This window comes from Aptenodytes forsteri, unplaced genomic scaffold (genome assembly GCF_000699145.1).
Source record: "Aptenodytes forsteri isolate BGI_AS27 unplaced genomic scaffold, ASM69914v1 Scaffold249, whole genome shotgun sequence".
Lineage (NCBI taxonomy): Eukaryota > Metazoa > Chordata > Aves > Sphenisciformes > Spheniscidae > Aptenodytes > Aptenodytes forsteri.
The window spans coordinates 2,387,808-2,405,554 of record NW_008796188.1 but is presented as its reverse complement, the minus strand read 5'-3'; the positions used below and the strand labels follow the sequence as shown (position 1 = coordinate 2,405,554).

Below are 17,747 nucleotides of genomic sequence, written 5' to 3'. Positions count from 1 at the left end.
GAACATCAGAAAAGAATGAATTGAATTAATGCATAAGAAGCTCACGCCTCAAACTGATCTTTGCCACATCCCTATGCAGGTTACAGCACTGAACAGCAAGGATCCCACTGGCCTGTGGCTCAGGACAGACAGGCAGGCAACGAGGAACTTGTTCTTGGAAGCCTGGCAATTTTACAGTGAAAAAATGTTCTTACAACTACTACGTAAAATATTCAAGTGTCTCACATTTTGGCTAAGCGGTCAGACACAGTCACTTACGATATGAAGAAAATATCCCTTCCCAAAGAGGGATCTTACCTGAAATAAAAATATCAAATAACAATACAAGGATTAAATGCTATTTCTAGCCAAAAAATAATGGCAAATTACCCAAACAAACCAAACAAACACTGACTATTTGTCAAAAAAAGTCTCTAAGGAACTACAGAAATAAGAAATAATCGTGTTCACACAGGTTGCAGGCAGCGTGGTGTTCTGACTCACCTCTAACATGTACAGCAGAAATGAGTAAAACTGAAACGTGTTCCTGTTGACTGAGTAACTCCTAGTGAAGGAGAGTTATTAGACACTGAAAGTACTGAGCAAAGTGAATCTGTGAGTGCAAAGCTGAAGAACAGACTATCTTCAAAACAATTCTGTTTTATTTTCAACAAATACACCAAATCCTTGCCTGTGTCGGGGCCTTACCCTCCTGCTGCTGTTGGTGTCAAAAACGTGGGCAACAATACTAGCACTAAAAATGGAAGTGTTAAAACATGTCCCAAACTCTGGTCCTGTGGTTGAGTCTTGCCTGCCTGCTCCATGGCGATGCTGACGGTTCAATCACATTGCCTGTTGATTTTTTTGTCTAAGGGGAAAGCTCCAAGCATGGTTCAAGGGCATATTCTTAACTCAATGTGCAAAGCACCTGTGATATGTTATTTTATTTTCTAACTCAAATGCGCGGTTTTGAGGCTGTGAGCACCAAACACAGACAACAAAACGGACAGCCAAGATTAATGCTACAACTATTCTAGTCTTGTTCTCTAATAAGCTGGATACGGTGCCGAGAACCTCTCCCACTGCCCGATCCAGCAGTGGGATTACAATCCCCACCCTGACATTACAAACTCCAGCTGTGCAGGAGACAGCGCGGTGGGACTCGCTGTGGCCGGTCTCCAACACACTTCCAAGCACGTGCTCTAACCTTGTGCAAGCAGAAACTCCACTGTGCCCAGATGTCCCTCAGATGCAGCCATCATCAGCGGCGTCCGCCCCTGCTTGTCTGCCATGTTCACATCAGCGCCGTGCGTGAGTAAGAGATCTACAATCTGCAACACACAAAGCGAGAACACACGTTGTACATAGAGACCCAGCTGGGAACACACATCGTATGTAGAGACCCAGCTAGGAATAAACCAGAGGCAAGGAAGAGCAGAGCGATCCCCATGCCTTGAAACCTTACCCCCCAAGGCATGGTGCCCTCTGCGATTACTGCTGCAAGATTAGGGCGTAGGAGACGCAACGGAGGTATAAGGACAGGAAAAATGACCTTTTAAGTCAAGAGCATCCCATTTGCTTCCCAAATGGTGAGGTAACACAGTACTTAAGCAAAAGCTGTCTGTAGCCAGCAAGAGCTCGGGGTGTTTGAAGCATCAATATCACTTCTCACTCTGATCATCCCCCAAAAGAGTTGGGGTTTGTCTTCTCCACCCATATTTCAGCAAGATGGAAGGGATGGCCTGACCCTAGGCGCGAGGAACCCACTCACCTGCCAGTGGCCCTGTCTCACGGCGCTGAAGAGCGGAACGACCCCGCGGCGGTTGGGCTGTGCCACCGCGGCGCCCTGCTCCAGGAGGAGCCGGCAGACCTCCAGCTTCCCGCGCCCGGCCGCCGCCGTCAGAGCTGGAGGAGAGAGAAAAGCAGTGAAGGGAAAGAGCCACACTCTCCACGGAGTTTTTGCCCTATCTGGAGATAGGTCTTTCTGCTAGATACCGAAGTGATGGTGCCTGAAACGCCAAACGTATCTCACGACAGGCAAAATGAACAAAGAAAATGGGTTGGATCAATACAGTTCTAGCTCTTACTTGTCATTTTATTTTACTTCAAAGGTCAGCTCTTCCATGAAAAGATCTTGTAACATTATGGAAAGAGGCTGATTGGGACAATCAGCTTTTATTGTTTTCCACAAGTCGCAGTGAAACCAGATGAGAACCGCAATAAGCATAAAATAATCTACAGGCACGTGTGACTGAGGTGTTGCCACAAAGAAACGTAGAGCCTCGTCACATGAAACCTTCACCATTTCCCCCTGTGCCTCCTGCAGGTTTCCCTACTGCAAAAGCCACAGGCTGCAAGACTGAGTGTGTCTTAGTAGGGGCACAACATCCAGAGAAAACACAGGTCTTTAGGTACGTGCTGTCTTGACAAGACTTTCTGCAACCTGTCCTTGACTCATTCCACCGTGACTACAAGAGAGCAAGTGAGGGGTCAAGCTGGAGGCACTGACAGATCATGGCCAGCCACTGGATGTCAGTCAGGTTTGTGGCTTTTCTCTGTCTGAACAAGCACAGAGCAGCATAATTCAGATGGAGGACTTTCATTTTTAATATCCCACTTTAGCCTGTAGATCTTTGAAACCAGGGAAACAATTGGAAAGCAAAAATGGTACGAATATGTTCACCCGTTCTCCAAGAAAAACGTTAATTCTGGGCTTTGTTTCTGGCCAGGACTGATCCCACCAGCAAGGGTCTTTGTGGAAAACCAAAATTATCTCTCATTTCCAGTATTACAGATGCTCACAATATTACAGGTGGGTAGAAGTAACACCTGACAGCTCTTTCCCTGACAAAATGTGCTCTGTTAACTCAGAAAGTATGGCTGGGTTAGAAAAAAGACACATTCAATCTGAAAATAGTTCCAAGTGCAGGACCTGCCTTTGACTCGTCTTTGGTATTAATTTTAGACTTTTCAGTTCCTCCCTCCTCTCCCTAACTTTCTGTGCACTTCAGCACAGCTCCTCTGGCTCGATGCTCTGCTGCTTCTAGAAGGAGTTTGAGCAGAAGGTGGGAGTCTATTTCTAACTGACGTAGCTTGTTTTTTCTTTGAAGTACATTTCTGTGGGATGGCTGATTACGAGGTGTTGATGGGTTTCCAACTGCAACACTGTTAATGTTGGGGGATTTAATTAATTCTCTATTCTGTTCCACATTACAGTTGAGTTTTCTTCTCTTGGGGTTGAGAGACACCAAGAGTTAAAAGAAAAATCATCTTGCTGCCACAAGCAGAACATACTGCAAAATCTATAATCAGATCCATGTGGGTTTTAAACGTAAGCTACAAATATAGAAGGAGGACTGTGTGTAATGTGCACGGCAGAGGGAACGGTATGCAGGGCTTTTGGGTTCTATTTCTAAACCTGCCTGCACTTGAAATGTTGCAGGTTAATTTGAGGTATTTCACGTCAAAATGACTTATGTTTCCAACAATGAAAATACTGTAAATCACCTAAGTGTTTGGTGTTCGCCATGAAATGTTCTTTGGAAAAGACTTCAGTGAAACAGGATGATTTGATCCATGGCCACACCCTTCTCCACTCTGTCTTGCAATCCACTCTACCTGGACTGACATGGCTTTTTGCTACTCTGTTCCTCAGGGTCAAAGCAACTGGTGCGGGTATGTAGCTCCAGCCTGTCCTTTGCAGCTCCAACTCAAGGGAAGCTCAAAAGCTTCTGTGCTACTGAGCAGTCAGACCTTGCTGCTTCAGGACGGTTCCACGCTGATGACCTGGATTTGCTGCCTGCTGCTGAGAGAAACCTATCCAAGCTCATCTCGTATAATGCACAGGTATCTAAGCATCTACCCTCAGAAATGGAGAAACTCTCTCAGGGGTGAAAGGAGCTCAGTCCAGCTGGACTCTAGGAGACCAACTCACTAAGGTACACCAGACTTCATCAGTGCCTGTGCTTTGAACAGAAGGTTGGACAAGATAACCCCCTGTGGTCCCTCCAACTGCAATGAGCTGGACAGTCTGCTGCTGCTCTGAATACAGGTGCCCCACCCCTGTATCTCCAGCCTTCTGACCAAAGCTGCTTTTGACATCCCCAAGCTCCAGCTCCACTGCTGGTCACCTCAAGCCCAGAGCACTATCGTGTGGCTGGTGTCCAACTGTCCAAGCCCAAAAGCTCAATTAACTACTTCAGGAAAAATTCTAGAAGTACCTGCTTATTTAAGCCTTTTAGCACTCCTTAGATGGACTTACCAACCTGTTTCTGACATCACCAATGTGCCTTACAACAGCCATTAGTCTCCAAAAAACCCACAACACAAGATAAGGCTGTGCCTGTGTGTTGAAAGGAGACTGGAAAAGCCAAGGAAAGGTGATGAGAGGAAGTGAGAGAAATGGAAATGTTTTTGTTTGGAGTTTTACTGTCTGCCAGAGAGCTCCTGTGGCCCAGCATGAACAAGGCGAGTCCACCAAGCAAGAAGCAGCGACCAGGATCCTGGGCTGGAAAACAGGAATGTTCATTTTGCAGCTTTTCCATGAGGACGTAGTGCCAGGAGAACAACTCACCATGCAATAACAAAGTCTTGGCATAAATGCTATAAACAGTTGCTGCATTTCTCAAAACACAGCTCAAACAAAACCCAAGACAAGTTTCAGGTGTGGACGTGCCCCCCTCCGTCAGCGAGCAACGTCAGACAAGCCACAGTCTCCAACACCAGGGATCTGCAATGGCACATTCCGCCTCTGCTCTTGTGCAGAGCACGTCTGTTTTCTTGGAGAAAAAACAACTTTATCTGGAGAAGGAATCATTAAATTGCTCCTATACGGCACGTGTATCCGTTTCACAGCCTGGCAGCAAGACAAATGCAGTTTGATGGGAGTCGTTCTTTGCACCTCCAACTCTGATGGAGTTATTACAGGTGACTCAGATATTTTTGTGCTGGGTTTTGCTATTAGTCTTGTCCCAGGAGGAAATATTCCATCTGGAGTTGGCTATAGTGTGCTGTCAGCAATTCCTAAACTTATGATGTAATTTGGCACTGCCATTTGGATGATATCAGGCTGATATCACTAAGCCAGGCAGTCAGCTCTGCTCTGTGAAAGATTAGACACACGAGCAACAAGTATCAAAAAACAGACAAGACATGATTCAGATTTTTAGAGCAGATTGCTATTTCTAGGTGGAAACCAGCATTTCTCTTCAAATTTATCTAAACTTGCTATTTACTTTCGGGAAAATAATAAAACAATGTGAAAGGGAGTTGAATTTGGTGGTTGGCTCGTTTTTGCTCATTTTCCCATCTTACCTACCACCAATTTTAATGGGATAAATGGGTACTCCTTTGAGATGGCTCCTCAATTTGTGTGCAATTTGCAAATCACAAATCCACATTCCCAACTATCCCAGTTACTCAGAAAGCCCTCTCAGAAACTCCCAGATGTCTGTGTGAGCCCAGCTTTTGGCATGGCTGCGGGGAGAGGTATGGGAAGGGGGAAAACAGAGATGGAAAAGGCTTCTGCTGAAGAGTCCTTGAGGCAATGGGCAGGCAGCAGAGCTGCCCAGGACACAAGGAAAGAGGAAAGAGAAGAGCTGGACATTGTCAGGGAGGAGAGTGCAGTGCTCAGCTTTCAGACCAGAGAGCACGGCTGAGCAGGAGGGAGCAGGACGGTGTGACCTGCAAAGGCAGAGCTCCAGGGATGGGAAGAGTTAGACACCAGTTCAGAAAACACCTTGTGGCTTTATACCAGGCTTTGCCAGATTCATCCAGACAGCCCAGGACTATCTCAACTCAAGGAGCTTATCTGTAGCGTCTGATGCTGCCCATGAGGTCACCTTGTGCGGAGACACCTTAGCAGCTTTTGATCAAACTCTGAAGGCATCTGGATCACCATCCTATTTACAAAATAGTCCTCAGGACCCAAACACCAGAGAATGTTTTGGATGAGCTGTCTCTGGCCCGGTCACCACTGTGAACCGTGAGCTCACCGGTAGCAAAGCTGCTGTCCTATTACCAACGCTCAGTAATTTCATTTGACTAATTCCATATCCAATTCCTTTTTTCTCCCATGACACCCTAGGGGCACTTTTACATTGCTTATTTGTATATATTGTCCTTATTTCCACTAATAATGGCACTGTGCCCTTGCTACTGAGTTACGTCCCTGTGCGTGCAGGAGCTGACTCCTTCCCTAATGCCCTGCGAGTGGCCCAGAGCAGCCTGGCCACCCGCCAGGCTCCTTGCTGGGACAACTCATCGCTCCATCTTTGTCCTTTGAAGCCGAGGGGCAATACTTTCTGATAGACTCCATTCATTACAAGGCTCTAATGAGGCTACATTTTCAGACGTACAGCGTGCAAAACAGCTCAAAATATAACCCTGTTTTTTCCCCCCCTTCTAACCAGAAACAACCTGACCAAACACCAAGCCACACACCAGCCACTGTCTGTACCCTTGGATCGTGTCATTTTTAAACAAAGCTGACAGGATCAAAATCAGTGCTCCGTTACCCAGACAGGAACATTACCTTGGTGTATTAACTTGACAGCAACATTACCAGTGATGCAAGTAGATGAGTTGAGTACAAAAGACAGTGGATATTATTTATGAGGTCGTTGGAGTTAAAAGCTAACAACTCCAAGTTTGAATATCTCAAGAAATGGGGATGATAGTGTGTTTCCTGTCTGTGGGGTGGAAGGGGTGAATGGCTGCTTTTGTTTTGGGAGAAGTTAGGAAAGCAGGGCTTCTGCATTATACCCATCAATACAAAAATACAGTATTGCACAAAAGGACGTTTGTTTAATTACCAAGTGTTAAATAATGAGAAGTTTTCAGAAAATCAACAGATAATTTACCAGTCATGGTGCTGCACGTAACGGGGAAGGGGAAGGGGAGAGAGAAACAGGGAGATGCTTTCGATAAATATGCCAAATATCAAGAGAGAAAGAGCAGAATTTTGTGTCCATCTCACTTAACGTGAGATGTTTCAGAGAAATTAGTGGCCTGGTTGTCAGAGATGCTGCATGCCTGCATGCTCCTGAAAAGTGCCAGGAGCTGCAGAAGCTCAGGATTTGCAAAAGCCAAACTTCTCTGTTTGACTTAAGCTGAGTGCAAGCTCCACCCTGGCACCTGTAAATCACCTGAAATCAAATCAAAGGAACCGAGCCTTCTCCCTTCCATCAAAACAATGTCAGGGATCAGGGATGCATCAGGTGACCGAGAGCCCATAAATACAAACACAAACACGCAAGAAGAAGCTACAGCATCTACAGAAATCACCTGTCTCTCCCCAAAGGCTGTCAAAGCTGTTGATTTGGGCTCGCTCCACCTCCTCTTCGTCTTTTTCTGGAAGATCGAGCAGGTAGGAGACAATCTAAAACAAAATGACATGTCAGCTCACGAACTTGGATGCGTTATATATAAACTGCTGACATCTTAACACGAGCTGCTCTGAATACACAGAGGAAAAGGAACGGTCTCTGCCTGGCACCCTGAGCTTAAGTAAATATTCTTCCAGAGATCAATCACTGAACCTGCCACCCTGTACAAGCAAAAAAAACCCACCCAAGTGTCTTGATACGACCGCACATGAAGAGCCTTTGTAGTGTCAGTTCCTTGTAACCGTGTCTGTCCTGCTACAGATGACCCGGCGTGTGCAGTGGATGCGCCTTCGTCTGCAGCTACGGCTGCTGTAACCAGTGAGGAAACACCAGTGTGTCCATCCGTATCACCTCCCACCTGGTGGGGTGCAATGAGTGCGATCGTCCCCTTTTACTGCTGGGGAAACTGAGTCACAGACAAGGGAGGTAATGGTGCAGTTATAATTGTTAGCCTCTCCATTAACTTAAGCTCCTGCCAAGATGAAGTTACTTCCAGAAACTATTAGCTCCTTTCTAGCAAATACCGCTTTTAAGCAGACTGTTAAAAAGACTTCCACTATGTTTTTCTTCCAGCTGTGGATGCTTGAAACCCCAGAGAAGCAAATTAACTTCTTTAAAGGGTAAATGAAAGGATTTAATTGACTGAAAACTGGCAGAAAATTGCAGTGTTTGGATCATATGATGCGAGAAAGCAAGAGGCTAAAAAGAAAATGGAGATTTTACTTTAGTGACTGAAGGACAAAAACATTTTTCTCATTCTAGGAGAAACAATTTTCTGCTGGGGTCTAGGCTACAACGAGCCTTTTCTGAGTACCTGGAAGGAAACTGTGCCAGCTCTGCTGCCTGCAGCTGCCTGTGGGCACAGGCTGAGAGGCACCAGCACAGGGGAGCAGGGATTTCGGTGACAAGTGGTGTTTTCCCATCTCCTGCCAGTGATGCTCTAGTGCTAAATGGGACGTCGGGAATGACAGCAGCGCAGGGGGGAGCAGGAAACCCAGGAGAGTGCCTACGTGAAAGATGCCGCTGAAGTGATGCCCATGGTCCTTCCACAGTGGATGCCTTGTGTATATGATGCTGCCTCGATCGGAGAGTGTGAGCTTGGTGTAACAAACCCCCTGTGCACTCGGCTGACCTCCCAGCCGGGTGCTGTACTGCTTAGTGGACCTCGTGTTGCCTGACTAAAGCATAAAGCTAAGTCTGCTATGGTTACGCTAGGGTATAATCACAGCAAGGACTCCAGTGTGGCTCCACCAGTGATTACGATCACTTTATAAACATGCTAAGTATTTGTTTTATCACCAAAGTCAGAGAAAACCAGCAAAATAATCACCAGCTTGCATCTCCTATGACTGCAAGCACCACAAAACAGGGACTTGGAGTATTTTTTATAAGCAGCCACGTACCTCTTATGGTACAACAGAAATATTAAACAATTCCAAAACTCCTTTCTATACATTATAAAGGTGACCAGTATTATCTGGGGGGAAATTCCCATTTAAAATTTCTGTGTTACAAATTATGTCCTCGGCATGCAGATCTTTAGGGTTTTGAAGTCACATCTGCTTCTAATCGGTTCAACTCACAGTCACTTAGCTAATAAGAATTTCCCAGCTTTCTTTAATTAGCCCCTCTGATCTCAGCACGTTACCTATGTTTTCATGGATTATGCTTAACAAAAGTAAAATCAAAACTCCAGTAAATGAGAGGAGCTCAATTTAGCAAAGAAATCAACCAATGCAAAAATCCTCAAAGACTGCTTCTTGGTAGGAAAACATACATCATTCTCCACATCGCAAATCTTTATCAGTATGAGAGGAGCAAGGTCTTCAGCTCTTCGCTCCCCGCAACATACAGTCCAAACCTACGTGGCCTCACACTCCCCTAACAGCACTGGAGGAGCAGCGTAAGTAACACACTGTTTATCCACCCTTGCTTAAAGGTTTATTCCAACAACTTAAAAGGTTTGTTACGCTTCCTCTCTTGGACGCCTGCCCAGACCACAGGGTTTGCCAAGGGATCTGTGAACCCCGCTGCCTGGGATGGGAAAGGGAGGAAGAGTAGGAGAGAGGTACTTGCCTCCACCTCCAAGACCCTCTTTGGTCAACGTTTTGGCTAGGAAACATAATCAACCCTTGGTTTCCCACCCCGCAGAGGCAATGAGGTGCTGGTAGGTCTTACCTCGGTGTACCCCATGCTGGCTGCAGCGATCAGTGCCTGCTGGATGGCGTGGCTCTTCTTAAACACTCCCTGCTGTTGCCCAGCCATGGTCCAGTCGCATTGGATCAAGAACTTCACCACCTCCAAGTGTCCTCTGAGAGCAGCATGAACCAGAGCGCACTGACCGTTTTTGTCCAAATGATCCACCTTGAAAAGAGATGACAAAATACAATTAAGCCAAATCACGGGCAAAACGTCTTCGTTTCTTCAGAGTTTCCAGGCCCGGTTTCAAAATAATGCCACATGTGCAAAATGTGCATTTTTCTGGTAAACCATCCCTTCCATGACCAGAAAACAACCATTCCCAAAGCAGCTCTGCCCCAGGCTTCAGCATCCTTTTGGCCACAAGTGTTTGCTTTGGGTAAGTTACCATTATTTTTAGCTTTCTTCACTTTTCTTCAGACTCAAAGGCTACAAAAGCATTTCCCCCTTTGTGTCCTGAAGTCCAGCAACCGTGTTTTCTCGCGGGTTGAAATCATACACACTGGTATCATCTCCTTCATCCAAATCCACAACAGGAAAACCAGCTTGTTTTCCAGATACCATTTCTTCTGAGAGACACAGAAGTGCCTCAGCCTGCAGTCGAACGCACAACGTGAACCCAATGCAGGCAGAAGTCAGCAGGAAACAGAGATCGCGCTTGGCAGCCCTGCAGGAACTTATTTGGTCGGCTTTTCAGGACAGGGCATGGTCGTCACTCGATGCCTGAATACATCAGCTGGGATTTCTAGGTCCTATCCCAACACCAGTAACTTGGAGAAAACAGGACAGGCAGATCAGCTACCGTCCTCCTGCCGGTTAACCCCTTCAGTGCTCTGCAACATATTATTTATCATTTCTCGTATTATAAATATGAGAAATAATTATTATATCAATATATTCCACTAATATTAATCACAATTATATAGTACATGAAAAATATTTCTCCTATTATAATACATTAATATTATTAACATATTAATATTTCTCATTTCTCAACTTAGGCAGCAGTCAGTGTTGCAGCCTTCTATGCCAGAATCAAACATCTCAGCCTTCCAACTAAACCCAGCTGGTTTTGGGGTACTTCCTCAATACAGTTAGGGATACTCAAGGAAAGCTATGCGTGGCAGGACTCTTGCATTGCATTTTGTATCCCAAATATTCCTGTTCTCAGAGAGGGAATGCTGGTTTTTGCCAATGAGTGTCAGGGAGTCGCCCAACTCTCTCAAGATATCCCAACAAAAGCAGAATTCTTTTTTTCCTTCATACTGTCCTCGCATTATTACAGACAACACAGCAAGATCTAAACGGGTCCCTCAGTCATCCCGACTTTCATACCAAAACTATACAAACCCGTATTTTGCTTTTTTCACTGAAGCTAAACATATAGAGAAACCACAAATTGTTTCCAGGAGGCTCCACTTCAAAAATCAGCACAATTTTCTTCTTCAACAAAATATTTAAACTTGACTCATTATATACAATTAAAACTCCAAACACTCACCACAAAGCTAAACAAAGGGTGTTTTTCTAGGACAAGTCTGATAGAAGTTTTTGAAAATGTGTCTCAAGGAGATATTTAAAGAACTCTCCGTGCTGCAAAAGCAGCGTTGCCATTTTAACCTCGTGAGGTTCGAGGACTTCTCCAGAACATCCTTCAGCAGGCGATCAGTGCAGCAGGATTAGGCAGTTCCTACCTCAGACCTGAATTCCAGAATACTAATTACTGACTCTCAGGAGTTACTTAGCTTTGGTGTCAACGCGAGGTTTTCAAAGCCACCACGTTTTAGCAGAAAAGCCAACCCTCCGCAGCAGCATCCTGGCTTCATCTGCTGGAGGATATTCTTTAGCGAGCGTTACGTATCCTGCCTGCAGCTTGTGCCCTGCCTTGCATAAACGTGGAACAGTTTCAATCAGCTTTTAGAGGAACGTGGTCACTTTACCTTGGCCCGTTTCTTGCACAGCAGCACAACAATACTTAGAAATCCAGCAGCAGCTGCGTAGCCAAGGGGGGTCAGGCCACTTTCAGAAGCAGCATCTACGTTGGCCCCAAACTCCAAGAGCAAAGCCACCATCTCCGTGTAACCCAGGTGAGATTGGACACACAAAATGGGGGCGTTGTTCAGAACTTCGGTTCGATAATTCACGTTTGCACCTCCTAAAATCAGCAACCGACTGACCTGCACAGGGAAAGAAGAACTCCTGTTAGCTGTGTCTTATGGAGAGACATTAGTTTCTTTTCAGGGCAACAAAAGAATTTAAACCAGGACCCTCTGCATGCTTCCAAGCAAATAGCGAAGGACATAAAATGCCCAGTAAAAACACTTGCCAAATATACGGTCCCATTTTAGGCATTTTCGCCCCGTATGGGAAGGAGCTGGAAGGGCAAACATCCTTCCAGATGAAGGACAATTTGAAATCGGATTCACTGTCTGAAATCCTTTCTGCTGTAGAGATGAAGTCACTTAAGCTAACACATTCATCCTTACCAACGCAAATGGGCACGTAGTGCCTGAACTAGCATGTGCTGCTGTTTGGCGTTGCCTCCGAGTTAGTGCCTGTCTAAGCCAGAGCCCTTTACGGGGCTGTCAAATTTCAACACCAGTTGTCGCATCCCACATCTTTGGGGAGGAAAAACGCAAGCGAACCATTTTGCACAGGCGCAAATTCACTATTCACTTGCTGCAATTAAAAGATCATCCCTGGTCAAAGTAGAAGAGTTGAGGGATCATCCCAGGTGGTAACAAAATCCCAGCTGAACTGATGGCCTCTCCCCAGCTCAATACGAACCCCCTGCAAGCTGCTCAGCACTGCCTGGGTAGGATGACTGCCATGGGCAGGCAGCTACAGCAAACGCTCTATGCACAGTTACTGCACGTTGCTGGGAGCTTCTCATGTGAGCTCTGAACCACCCCAGCTCTCCTCCTCCTCCAGTACCTTTATGTTTGGGGTGTAGAGATTTCTCAGAGATGCCAAAGCCATCGAAAGACCTTCGGTACTGTAGGAGATCCAAAGCCCTTGCAGGATGGAGGAAGATACCCCAACTTTTTTACTCAGCCCCTAAAAAAAGAGAAGATGACTTAGACGCAAGCTTACAAATATGCTCAATTACACTGGCCAGATCCTCCCGGGTCTTTGGACTTCAAAGAGTTTCAAGACACTAACAGCTATACACAAGATAAGTGATATTTGCCACATCTGACCTTTGCAGTGAATTAATACGCTTATAGGAAACAACTTGCAAAGGTACTGTAGCCATCTCCAAGGTCTAGGAAAGGCAGGATTAAACTGTGAACAACCTGAATCCATTCAACACCCTCAGAAAATGTCATGTTAAGGAGCACAGCATGCTGCTGCTTTTCTTTTTTAATAAAGTACATACTATTTTGGCAGAACTGATTCACAAAGTTTCCTTATTATTCACACAGTTAAACTAGATGACAGTATCTGCTCACAGTAAGATAAATTAAGGAAGTCTCAACCACAGCCTAGAACAGTATTCTCATCTCTCATACCAGACTGTTTCCAACCCTTCCGGGCTGGTGTCCGTGATCAGGCTGTACGTAATACATATCAGGTCTGACATCTTTGTCCGGCAACGCTAACTGGCAGAGCACAGAACTGGTAAGCAAGTTTCCCCCCCTCCTATCGAAGGAGCAATAATTGCTCTGTAACCAACAGATGGGAGCAAACGGCTTGATCGAAGACGAGAGGAATGGGTTTGCAACTCCAGCAACGAGCTTCGCTGCGTGTTGTGCTCCGTTGTGTGATGCGGGTACGCCCTGTACGTTGCTGTTCTGCTACCGATTTACCATCAAAGCCTGCTGTTTCCATGGAAACCGTACAGCCATTTTTAATTCCGTTTTGATATGCAAACCCTGATTTCTACTTCCTTGTGGTCATTTCTATCTGTGCAAAGCAGCAGGATCACATTTCAGTAAGTCTTTTGTATGAGAGACTGACACGGACGGTGTAGGGTGGTGGGAAGAAAACCAGCAGCAAAAGGTGGGATTTGTTTCCTCTAAAGGAAGATGTGCAGGAATCATCATCTGAGCCCGCTGCTGGACTCAGTTGCAGACCTCGAATACCTACATGTGAAAGATATTCAGAAGCATCGCACCAGCCGTCAACAGATTTGTCACTTGAGATGGTTTTACCATAAAAAGAAGCAACAGATTAGACACGCTCTTATAAATAACAACTCCATGCGCTTGTTTCCTTCAAAATTCAGGGAGCTAAACAGAGAAAAATATCTGCTTGTGTCAAGAGGCAGAAAAAGAGCTCAGGAATTTTAGCCACCATTAAATGCTACTTTTGAAATGACACAGTACAGGACATTACAGGTCAATATTAAATTTCAGTGAACTCAGTACAGTATAATTGGACAAAGGGAAAACAATTTTATAATAAATGGTTAAAATAATTTAGGAATAGTTATAATACTATCAAACCCATAAATAAGCTGTTTGAGTCACCATCAGGACCAAGGGAAAGAGTATATATTTTCAGAATAGCCATCTGAAGATAATCACATATGCTATAAAAATCTTAACTGCTGTATTAGAACATATATACTTAGGTATTAGTGCAAGACATAAAAGATGACATTTATCCTTTAAAGAATAAATACATTCAGCACCATTATCATTCAGTTGCTGAAACAAAACTGCACTATTTCTCATTTTACAGATCGTATCCTCCTTTTCTATTTCCCTTTTCTGCTCAGAACTGTAAAGCAGGTTGAATCCTTCAGCAAAAGCAAATCCCAACTTGACACAACATCAAACTGAAATACCATGAGTGGTTTCCACTCCACTGGGACCATCCGACACAGGACCAAGGCATGGCCTGACCATGCACGTTTCGTTTGAGTAACTTTGCCAACCCCACACAACCCCAGTTTTCAAACAGGCTTGCTTTTTCTCTCCTGCACTCTTGTATGCAGCTGTCAGCATCCTTCATTTCTAACTTATCGCCTCCTCTGCTGTTTGGCCATTGGCACCTTCAACACAAGATCTTTACAAGGCTGTTTTGCAAGGAATATCAGACAGCTTTACATACCCGTAGCTGTCAAAGTGAGTGTTTCTGCCTGTAATTGTCATTACATTCTCAATCTGGGGACGAGGGACACCCATTTCTGGATTACTGACATTTTAGCTAACTAATTTAAGATGAAATGAAAGGCTTCTCTTTGGTTGATTTGCAAAACATACGTCAGCCTGAAGTTTGGGTCTTCTTGTATCATTACTGCACATTTCTCTTCTTGCCCTTTCATTCCATGCCAGGCTTCCCAAGCTGGGTTTCCATATGCTCCTGTTAAGACTGGTAATTGCTTTAAAAGACTAAAACATTTGTACTTTTTTTTTCCCCCCAAACTGTTTGAGGATGTTTGTGTTTAAAAAAGAAAACCAGCAGATCTCAGCCATCAAGCAAAGCAGGGAGCGTGAAAGCTTCTTTACACCTATCTATCAGGTCATCACCTTATCTGTACATCACTGATTTTTTGACCCCTGGAAATTCCAAGTGTCCCATCGTTACCTTGCACAAGGTACCGGTGGATTCGAACCGACAGGGATTGGGGAAGGACAAATATGTTTTCTGCACTGTTTAATCGAAGTTTGTCTCTATACCTAGCTCTCAGTACTCCCTGGCTGGACAAAATGCTTTAGCCCTGTTCTAATCCTCTCCTGGCTTCATGATGGGTAAATAAAATGGAATTACAATGGCATCAGGCCTCCGTAAATACCTTCAAAATTAGGATCTTTCTGTCTGCGGAAAGCTGCTGCTATAACGTGATAGTTCAGGAAAAACACACTGAACTGATGACCTGACACGCTCCCTACTTGGCAGAAAACCCATGCCATGCTGGTAACGGCTTCAGCAAAAGATCAGACAGAATGAGGAAAAAAAAAATGCTTGTTTAGAAACAAATACAGTCAGTAACAACAGGGAAAGGAGTCTGTGTACATACTCTCAGAAATATTTTCTTAAAAGAATGCTCAAGGTCTTAAACATGGTCTGCAATATTCCAGCTCAATGCCTCCTTCAAAAACTAATGCAGTTACTGTTTCACTCAGTAAACACTCCCAAATCCTTAGTAAACACTTGTTAAAAAAACAGAATAAAAATAAACCTATTCAAGGAAAAGTGAAAGACGAAGTTTTACAGTGTTTCTAATCCAGCTAATCCAAACCCTTTCAAAACTTTATAGTATTTCTAAATAACATAGTTATGCTTATCTGTCACCGAGACATACTATTCTTACTGCAGTGCTGCAAAACCAAGGATTTTGCCAAGTGATTAGAAGCAGAAGGCTGTACTGACATTTTTCATATGCTAATTGGCATTTTATACTATTGTAAATATTGCTCAATTAAATCTGGAATCTACAGGCAACTTGTCCACTTAATGAAAATTGTCATTTGTTTAGAGCCTGAAACCCTGTTATTTGTTTCTACCATGGAAGTGCGAAACGAAGAAGATTTGGAATCAGATTTAGATGTAAATGACAGCTGAATAGTAAACTCACTGCTGAATTTGGCCTTGGGAACGTAACTCAAAATTTGAAAATTATACACTGATTGGTAATGCACCGATCTGGGGTTCTTCCCTTTGGCTCCAGCCATCGCTTTCCCAAACAAGGAGACTTTGCTACTGCACCTGATGGTGAATTCAGCACAGGGAACTCAATAAATAAATCCAACAGGACTGACACAAGACACAAACTATCTATTTACTCTAGAAATACAGAAATACAGGGGTGCTAAAGTTCTTAAGTCTATAAAATCATATATAGATCAGATAAGAATAGAGCCTCATTTTTACCAGTGTTAAGCACCCACAGATCGTAACACTTTCAATAAAGTCTGTTATTTCCTGTGACCTTGCAAATCCATCCTCTCATTTCCATCTTCTGGTATATGGGCCAACAGGCAAAAGAATGCTACTTAATTTATGGGTCATATTGATGCTCACATCCAAGTTTGACTTTCAGTTACCCAGGTCTTAAATGTCTGTGTGAAGAGTAAAATGGACCCGCCATCAGATTTTAAGGACCATCAGATCTTCCCTTTACAACCTGAATTTTGGGCTGGATTCTTCAAAACCACTCCTTTTAAACGATTTGTTTTTTCTAGATGTTGTTACAAGGAACTCATCTTACATGGGAAGAAACCTCTTATGGTGGAAGAGTAATTTTAGGTAAGGAGGCTGTTTGCTGAATCTACAGTCTGAAGGACAGTTTCATTTCAAGGATTTCTTATATATCATTGCCAATTTTCTAAAGCTCACTTCTATGTGTTTCAGCAGCCTGAAGCAATCACACTTCTTACAGCAACCCTAAAACAAGAAGACACTGAACGCTGTCAGTGCTGGCAGATTATACGCAGCAGGGATGAGATTGGCATAAGTCTTCATTTTAATCTTTGTTACCTTAAAAATATGTGCTTTGAGAATGTGATGTCCCAGTTCAATAGTTTGCTGTCGATTTAGTTTTCCTTCTTGACGGGAAAACCAGAAGGCAAGTAATGTGTGGCCACTCCTAAAATCAGAAGAAAGGGTATGTTAGTATTTGCTTGTCACACCGATAAAAGAACTTTTGTCAACAATTTTTGCTCCTGCTAAGCCTTCAACCTCGTCCAGCTTTGGGAAACAGAGCTGGACTAATTCTCACTTGTAAACCACCGACTAATTGCATCCTTTATTATTGGTGATCACGGGTAGCTCAAAAAAACCCAAGCATTGGAGGACAGCAAAAATAAAACAATGTATTTTCTATGAGCAGACATAAATTTGGAAACACTAGAGGTACAATTTCATGAAAGCTGAAGTGCTACTTTTATAGTCATTTTGCAGAGGAGAGCTGTACTTTGAAAGCGTGCCACCAATCCTGAAGTCATTAGAAAACGACATATTTAAAATATCCACACTTTGAAAAAATGTCCTTTAAATGACAACTACATTCTCCGCCCTGTGACACATCCTGCAGAGTGAAGCAACTTTATTTCCATGTAAAACTCCTTCTAAACACACTCTCCAGCTTTTCCAGTAATAAAGATGCTTCTGGCAGCAACCTACCAGGTTGACAACCAAAGCAAATTAACTGAGCTACAGGCAGAGCCCTGTTTAAGGGAAACATAATAAAATAGACACTAACTTGCATCGCAAATGGTGATCTTCACTGACATT

General features: G+C 44.0%; 1 protein-coding gene across 1 annotated transcript in view; it reads right to left on the bottom strand.

Moving 5' to 3' along the window:
- TANC2 (tetratricopeptide repeat, ankyrin repeat and coiled-coil containing 2) overlaps positions 1-17,747 on the bottom strand; it is a 224,110-nt gene that overhangs the window by 18,220 nt on the left and 188,143 nt on the right. The window contains exons 15-21 of the mRNA XM_009287889.2: positions 16,992-17,100; positions 12,498-12,620; positions 11,504-11,740; positions 9,543-9,728; positions 7,264-7,357; positions 1,751-1,884; positions 1,187-1,310 (exon numbers count right to left, since the gene is read on the bottom strand). Coding sequence (XP_009286164.1) covers positions 1,187-1,310; positions 1,751-1,884; positions 7,264-7,357; positions 9,543-9,728; positions 11,504-11,740; positions 12,498-12,620; positions 16,992-17,100 — 1,007 coding nt within the window. The remainder of the gene's footprint in view (positions 1-1,186; positions 1,311-1,750; positions 1,885-7,263; positions 7,358-9,542; positions 9,729-11,503; positions 11,741-12,497; positions 12,621-16,991; positions 17,101-17,747) is intronic.